Genomic DNA, 8,488 nt, shown 5'->3' on the forward strand with positions numbered 1-8,488 from the left:
TTTCATGTGGAAATACAGTTCTGTCTACATGAGTTTTAATGGATATAATGGATGCTTATGTGTATATATATGTCTGCAGATAGGACATAAAACTGAGAAATGGGCTCTGTGTTTGGCCACTTGGAGCTAAGATCTCAGTACACTGGCACATGCTCCTTTGGGCTCATTTATACAATGTCAATATCTGAACAAAATTTCTGGTTTGCCTCTGCTTACCGTTCTTCTCCACCCCCAGCATACAAAACATTTTGTTTCCAGATGAAAAAGAATTTTATTGCAACAGTATTAACAAACAGTGCACTAGGTGTAGAATAGCAGAACTAGAAATGAAATTACAGAAAAAAGATTTCAGTATTTCACTTTTCCCCCTAAAATAAAATGTTCACCTGTTTAAAGTTGGCTTGGTTCCAGTTAGTTGTCTAAAAGCTTCCCATGGGGCTGTTCTGTAAAATTCACATAAAGTTCAAGTCAGAAAGGCTATTTTCTGCCAATATTTTGTATCAAAATACAAACCTTAACAAAAGTCTATGACGAAATTAGGTAATTAGATAACATTTAAACATAAATTGTAAGTTTAATTATTAAAGATCAATAATAGGATTATAAATAGGATTCAAAGTCGAGTTTTGGTGTCTTACAGACCAATGTTTTGAATTCCATAAACAGCTGAGAATATAATGGGATTATTTACATCTAGTTTGTTTAATCTGAAAAATAGTGCTAACGACCAAAGCCAGTTCACATAAACTGCAGCAAAATTCCCCTTAGTTTTAATAGCAAGTTGATCTGGCCGAAGTTGCTTAGAAAATGAATGTTTTCCCCAGTCTCCTCACATATTAATACCAGAAAATAAGAAGGGTTTAATTTTTGTAAATGTGTTTTTGTTTACTGTTTATTGTTCTAATTAGGATAACAGAGAATAATAATTTTTTCTGTGTTCAGACATGGGCAAAAAAGATAAGGGGAAAAGGAAAAAAGACAATGAAGTGCAGAATCATGTTTTATCAGCTGTTCGAACACTCCAGTCAGCGCAAATCTCAGGGGATGTTTATGAAAAATATGATTAAAAAAATACTAGTGTATACTCAACAAGAAAGTTTGAAAATTGATTTCTTAAGCGTAACACTTTTAAAGATTAGATTTATATATGTGCCTAGCTATGAATTTATTGAAGTTAACAAGTATTTAAACCAGTTATGGTATTGCATGTAAAAATTATGAATAAAAAAGTAAGTATAAGATTGATAAAACTGGGATACTGAAGTGGTAATTCAGGGAAGAGAAATTATTTTTATGTACTTAAATATTTTTATACATTTTCCGTGATGTGTCAACACTGTCCTTTGAATTTAGAATACTGTATTCAAGAAGCACCTACTAAAAATCAATGGTTACATTTCTAGTTGTTAAAGACCATCTTAACTAAATGATTAAGGACACTAAACTTCCGGATTAAATATGGCCTGCATAACACTCAGCTGGAAGCAAAAAGTAAGCTCAAGTACGTAATTACTTCACGTTTTCAAGAGGACAGTAGGGATTTTTAATAGGTCTAGCAAAAACATAGCTTTGTCCTCAGCTCCCAGTTTTGAATGCTTGGCTTTGGTAACTTTCATCATGCATTGAACAGATTCATGCAGTTGTTAAAAAAAAAAGTTAATGAAAAATTAAAATCACAGTTACATTAGACTTTTGAGAACATAATCCAGTATTTCCAAGGGATTTAAAAAAGTTATAAGGAATAAAAGGGGAAGAAAACCCCCACCAGTCTGGGAATTATATACCTTTTTATGTATAGATTATGTAAAGTTTAGTAAAAATGATGTGAAATAGCAAAAATATTAAATTTGAACATTTAGTGAAATTTTGGAAGAGAAATACTTGATTTTTTGAGTTCTTTATTTTTAGCACTGTGAAGTCTGCTCAAATTTGAAATATTTTTGAAGTGTTTTCCCCTCAATATGTTTGTTTTAAACTTTCATATATATAGTGTGGGTTTAAAGAACAGTGATGCCTATTCAGCCAATTGGTCCATGAATAAATACACGTGCTCCAAATCGTCCGAAGTTTGCTATTCTTCTGTATTTTGGAGCTCATGTGAGATTAAATTCTCTAACAAATGCTGACTAAGGTAGAAGAATGACAACTAGACATTTTCGCTTTTCCAGTCTCTCTGTATTTATGCAGCAAGCTTGTATGTTTCTGTGAGAAAGATTCAAAGTAATGCTGACAAGTATTTGTGCAAAAAATTTTTTTGCTCCTAGTATACAATGAGCAGAGTAGAAATCAGTTACTTTAACTACCCTGACTGTGTCACTGGGACCTGGGCGAGCTGGTCCACAGCCGGTTGAACATGATCCAGCAGCGTGCCCAGGTGGCCAAGAAGGCCAACGGCCTCCTGGCTTGTCCCAGCACTGGTGTGGCCAGCAGGAGCAGGGCAGGGATTGTCCCCCTGGACTCGGCGCTGCTGAGGCCACACCTTGAGCACTGTGTCCAGTTTTGGGCCCCTCACTGCAAGGAGGACGTTGAGGTGCTGGAGCGGGTTCAGAGAAGGGCAACGAAGCTGGTGAAGGGTTTGGAGGTGGTGGAGTCCCCATCTCTGGAGGTGTTTAACAGCCGTGTGGCTGTGGTGCTGAGGGACATGGTGTAGGGACCCTGGCAGTGCAGGGGGAACGGTTGGACTCGATGATCTTAAAGGTCTCTTCCAACCGGATGATTCTATGACTTACTAATGTTTGCAAATGAATTAAGCTCTTTTGTATTCTGTTGTAGTTACTTTGCATCATGGCTGGAAATCTGTATAAATGTTTGATGCACCTGTGTTAAAAATGACACGCTAAAGTTCGTAAGCACAGCAGAAAACAGAGATGATCTGGTATGTCTGCTTTGTGCTGATGGAAAAATTCTCTGCTAGCTGTTAAGACAGCTCCTCTTCTTTCATGTACTTATAATGCGAAATGACTCTACAAAGGTTCTGTATTCTGTGCATGTCGGACAATGAAAACTAGGCAGATGAAGAATGTATTCCACCACAGCTCTCAGGAGGCATGGAAACAGTATTTTGTTGTCTTATTAACAGATTCCAGTACAGGCAGTGCCATTAAAATCTTGATGTTTGTTGTTCTTAGTAGTAAAAATTCTAGCTATAATTTCAGTTTTCCCCACCCTGGGCACAGGGGAATACTACAAATGCCGTACAGAAGGTTAAGTAACTCCGCTTGTAAATATCAAGATATTACTGGGTCCATGGTTACTTGGAAAAAAAAAAAAAGTATGCCTTTTTACTAGACTCTTAAGTATATTCTCGTTCATTCTATATGCACCCATTCCATTTCTGCAGATATATTTGGAGACTTACTCTTTAATGCCTCTCTCTGCCCACATCATTTTAATCAGAATACCTTATTCTAAGAATATAACGTAATTGAGATATACTAGATGTGGTAAAATTATTTTCCTAAATATAGAGAGGTTCTACTGCAACTATGCAGTCTGTAGAGACACTGTAATACTATACCCCTTCCGGCGTGTGACTAGTTCTGTTAAAACATCTCTTCCTATGTAAGTTCGCCTGTTTCTTAATGCACAGGCCCTGAATAGCAAATAATATTTTGTATGTTATCAGAAAAACACTTTTTTAGTTCAATGAATAGGAATTTTTATATGTGTACAAAACCAGACTTTCAAATTTTTCTATTAAAATAGTTATTGTTGGGTCTTGTTGGCGTTCTTAAGTAGACCTGTGTGAGAACCATGATTCAATCTAATAAATTGGAAATACAATTTTTTGTATCTTCTCTTGTGGAAGAGGCACAACAGCATGCAACAACTTTTTAGATATTGGAGTGGTGACTCTGAAATTGTATCTTAAGTAAAACATCTTGCCACTTTTATAGTGCAGGAAGCTCCAATTAGTTTTTAAAAACTGTAGTTGTTTGGGAGTTCAGGGTGAGCTATTCTCCAAAGAGTATCAGCTATAAATTTCACAAGTAGGGGTTTTTTAAATTTTATTGTGGCATATACTTACTGTCTCCTAGATGTATGAACTAGCAGAGTGATTAATGTAGAGGTAGCTGGGCATATACAATTTAGAGCTAGCATAGCATACTTGAATTCCTCTTCACACACAACATGATCTGTAGAAAAAAGAAGATAAAAATTATTTTACAAAATACTTTCCATTGAACAGAATCACCACTTCTTTTCCTTGTCTAGAAATATGGTGAAAACAGGGACAGCCAAAATTTACCTCCCGATCTTCCCCTTTATCTATACCTCCCTTTTACCTATTAATAATATTACCTATTTTACCTATTACCTCCCTTTATCTTCCCCTTGAACCTGGAAAGCAGCTGTGTATTATTTGCCCTGTCTTTGCTATCTCTCAGATTGTATGAGCAGAGTTAATTTTGAATCCAGCTCATGCTTAGGCCTGCAATTACACAAGAAGAGGAAGTAATGGCTCTGTAAATCTCGCTTCCACTCTCTTGCTACTCTAGTTGTGTGAGTGAGCCATATAGCATAGTCTAGTTTGCATCTTTTCCACCTTCTGCGGTGTTGCATGAACTGGTATCGAGATGTCAAGCAGAGATTTAATTGTGTCCAGGAAAACAGCATACGTGGGATACTGCAGTGCAGGAGTGCTGACTGACCGGCTGGGCTGTACTGGCTTGCAGACCGGTTCTTTGGCAGTGGCTCTGGGATTTGCACTGCATTTCAATGTGTGATTTAGATTTGACTAGTGTCTCCCTCAGGAACCGCTAGCAGTGGCTGTCTCCTTGCAATCAAGGCAATGGGGGCGGTTGTTTTTTCTTTTCCAGTTCTTCTACAACTCTGCATTCTCTTTACCCCAGTCCTTGTCTGGCTTTTGACACAAAACTGAGCTTTGTTTTTGAGAGTCCTTACGATGAAGTTTTTACACATTAGTACTCGCTGTGATGGAACAGTACTATAGACATAGCTGTTTTTTTTCCTGTCTTTTATTGGAACTTAGGGGAAGGAAAGTGAGAAGAGAAAGCCACAGAGGCATTACATCCAGTCATCTATACTGGATTTTACTTAAAACTGCCAGATCTTCTGCGTATGTTTTCAGTATTGTATGAATTATTATTCAACTTGGATAGCTAGTGCTTAAAGTTCAGCTTATAGTTAAATGCTCTCCGCTGCTGGTGATGGCATGAAAAGGAACTAAAAATCGCTCTTTAATGTCATTCAAATATACTTGACAATATTAAAATAAGATATAAGGGATAAGCACAAAACTTGCAAATTAAACTCCTTATCAGTGTAGAAACTTTACTCATAAAGGTTTTCTAAAGTCATGAAGTGATTTGTTGCATGCTAAGTAAATTACTTTTTCTTCTGAATTTAATTTGTGACCACGGGTTCTAGAATCAGTAAACTGCTCATTCAGTAAAAAGAGTACTGCCAGTGAAGCAACAGAGGAAACTGCGGTTTACCTTGAACTGAATATTCAGTTTGTCAAATTGGTTTACCAAACAGAAGTATTTTAACTGCATTGATAGTAAAGAAATATTCCATTTAGAATTTCCAGAAGCTGTAGTTTCTGTTGAAAATACAGTTTGGCAGAACATTTGTGGCAAAGCCTGCCTCAAATAGATGTAGTAATATAGTGCAGTGAGTTACGACTTCTGTAATGTTCCTGAAGATAAAACTCACCCAAAATACTGGTTTATGCCTGCAGCATCAGCCATGTGGTAAGAACATCCTAGACCTGACACAATCATTCTGAGAAACCTAACTTTTGCCAGTTTGATAAGTTAACGTGATCCCTACTAGGCCAGATAGAGAAAAATGCCCATCCATTATCTCTAGACTATTTTCATCTGTAATTGGATAGATTAATCCTCAGATGGATTCAATATCCATTTTGGTGAGTCTGGACCATGTTCCTTTCGAATAAACTACTGAAGGTTTAATGTCAGACTCTCACCCATCTATGCTAATTCATTGGTGCATTTTGAATAAATAATGTCAAAATGTATCCCTGGTTCCTGGAATTGTGTTTATACATAATTTCTGAATATTCAAGTTAAAGATGATTATGCACTTGTTAGAAAATAAATTAGAAGTTATAAATTTAACTCAGAAAATATTCAGTTTACTCCAGTCTCTGAATTTCATAAATATATTGCTTTGCTCTGGACAATCTTTGCTTTATTTGATGTTTGTGCTGAAATGCAAGGGCAGATGCATGCAGTAAGTGTACACAGCCTTTTGTAGCCCCATGTGTTAGAAGGAAAAGCAGGAATAAGAAAACCACACACAAGTGCCATTGAAGGAAAATGTGAAGGTATTAGCGAAAGAAAAACTGGGCATGTCAAGGTATCTGTACCTCCGAAATTACGAAGGACGTGAGACAGTTAACAACGGTGATAGAGTGTTTCCTCGCGCCTGGTAACTGTCATGTTATAGTGACTGCGTACCTATGGAGCGTTCAGGCTTTGAACCTGTAAAGGAGTTTGCTGAGAGAAACACGTGCTGTGCTTTTCAGATTCCATTGAAGAATCATATTCAAGCACAGAGAAATATTTTCACCATATTAATATAAGCATAAGTTATCATTTAAGAAAAAGGTAGCTAAACTCCATGTGAAAAATAACAGAAAACGCAGGACGCGGAGGGGTGTGTCTGGAAACAGGTTAGAAGATGGGACACCTGCCCTTCTGACAGGCCATGGTTACCCCGTGCAGCGGGTCACCATTCTCTTGCTGTGGTGACAGTAGCTGTACTTTCATTAAGGACAGGAAGAATGTACAAGTTTTGTCTATTAGATGGGAATAAATTACAACAGTTTTGTGTCCTATATACTGTTTCTGAAGCCTAAGGCAGAAAATTTCCAGGATGCTATTCTATGGAAAATGCAGTCAGGGTCTGAATTTCAGGACTGTCTCATGCAATCTGGCCAACATAATACAAAGTGCTGAGAAACTGGGCTTCTAGTGTTTTATAAATTTTCAGTGTAGTGTAGCAATCCCCGCTATATTCTTGCAGGAGCCTTCGAGCTCTCGGCTGGAGCGGGACGAGTCGCTCATACGCCAATATGGTGTGTAGCGAGACCCGTTTATTGTTTACAATACATCTCAATTTATAGACTCTCGTTCACCCGACTAGCTACGTGGTGATTGGATGGTGTCTCTGTCACACAGACAGCACGCATCTCTTAAGGCACTGTGGTTGGACAAAAGGCATTAGTCCCCACGTGGTTACTGTTTTGGTCAGAGTTAATCAAACAAAGGTTAGCTAGAGATATAGTTTCCCACACGATAATACTGCAGCTGGGTTTCGGCTGCTGTGTTCCCAGAGAGAGTTTCATCTGTTTTTCAGAGTTCTAATTTCTGCTAGGAAGATACACCGACAGGGTAGTTAAAAGTTTTGTTAGGAGGACTTCCTGGAACTCTTTGGTTGTATTTTTTCTTAATTCAGAAACTTTCTTTTTGACAGTTATAGTCTCTAAACGTGTGTGTAAAGAAGAAAAGGAAGAAATCAGATTATGGAATATTTCTGGTTCATAAAAATGCAAAACATTGTTTTGGGGAACCTCCAGAAGAATGGAGTCTTTTTTTTTAAAGGAATATCAGGTTTAAAAGAAGCTTTTGCATTAAGGCAGTAATAAAGCAGTCCTGAGTCATAACAGGAAAAGCACTTTAGAAAAATGTTCCTACAGTTATGACAAATTTTATTTCTAAGCAGCCTGGACGGGACTACAGTCTGCAGCCTCCACTGGGTATGTACTTCAGAATGAAGAAGAGTTTGATGAGATTAATAACCAAAGTAGAGTTCTCTTAGGAAAAAGTATGCAAACACTGTCCTCACGACTCTGTAAGCAGCCTAACCATTTGCAGGAGGTAAACATCCTCTAGTGAAGTTTATACCACGGTCGTAAACTGGCTGAGTTTAAAACTGCATTAAAAATTCTCTGTGCTTTCTGTGAGTAAGATTAGCTTAATCTTGAAGGAAGCCTTATAATTCTCTGCTCTTGCTGTTGTGCAGAGAGAATGTATGGAAATGGATGCAGTGATCCCTATGACCCATGTGAAATTCTTTTGGGATGTAAGGTGCTGTACAAGCATCTAGACTTACAACACAGTTCTCCTCTAATTAATACTAGAGGGGGCTAATGAGGCACAGAATGTAAAATGTCTCCTCAAGCCCTTGAAGTACTACAGAACAGAAATGAAGGGAGGAAATTATCAGATTGGTTAAGCTCAGTTGAAGGAAATATTACCAGAAGAGGGTTTGGTTTTTTAATTGCTGTTTCCTAAACTACCTCGGTTTTACAAGTCTTGTTGTATACAGGCTCTTAACAGAGATGAGCCATTAAGAGTAATGAAACTCTTAAAAATACAATTAGGACAATGAATTAACGCAGTTACCGTTGAAGAAAAGTAGCCAAGGCTAGGGAGATTATTTGTGCTGTGTGTTTTTAAGGGAGAGATGAACAAGCACCACCATCCCTGTCACAGCA

General features: G+C 37.5%; 1 protein-coding gene across 1 annotated transcript in view; it reads right to left on the reverse strand.

The window, feature by feature from the left end:
• KCNT2 (potassium channel, subfamily T, member 2) overlaps positions 1-8,488 on the reverse strand; it is a 69,183-nt gene that overhangs the window by 36,034 nt on the left and 24,661 nt on the right. Inside the window, exon 8 of the mRNA XM_010140966.1 lies at positions 4,028-4,136. Within this exon, the coding sequence (XP_010139268.1) occupies positions 4,028-4,136 (109 nt within the window). The remainder of the gene's footprint in view (positions 1-4,027; positions 4,137-8,488) is intronic.

Source organism: Buceros rhinoceros, unplaced genomic scaffold, assembly GCF_000710305.1.
Source record: "Buceros rhinoceros silvestris isolate BGI_N320 unplaced genomic scaffold, ASM71030v1 scaffold4588, whole genome shotgun sequence".
In the NCBI taxonomy this organism is placed as follows: Eukaryota; Metazoa; Chordata; class Aves; order Bucerotiformes; family Bucerotidae; genus Buceros; species Buceros rhinoceros.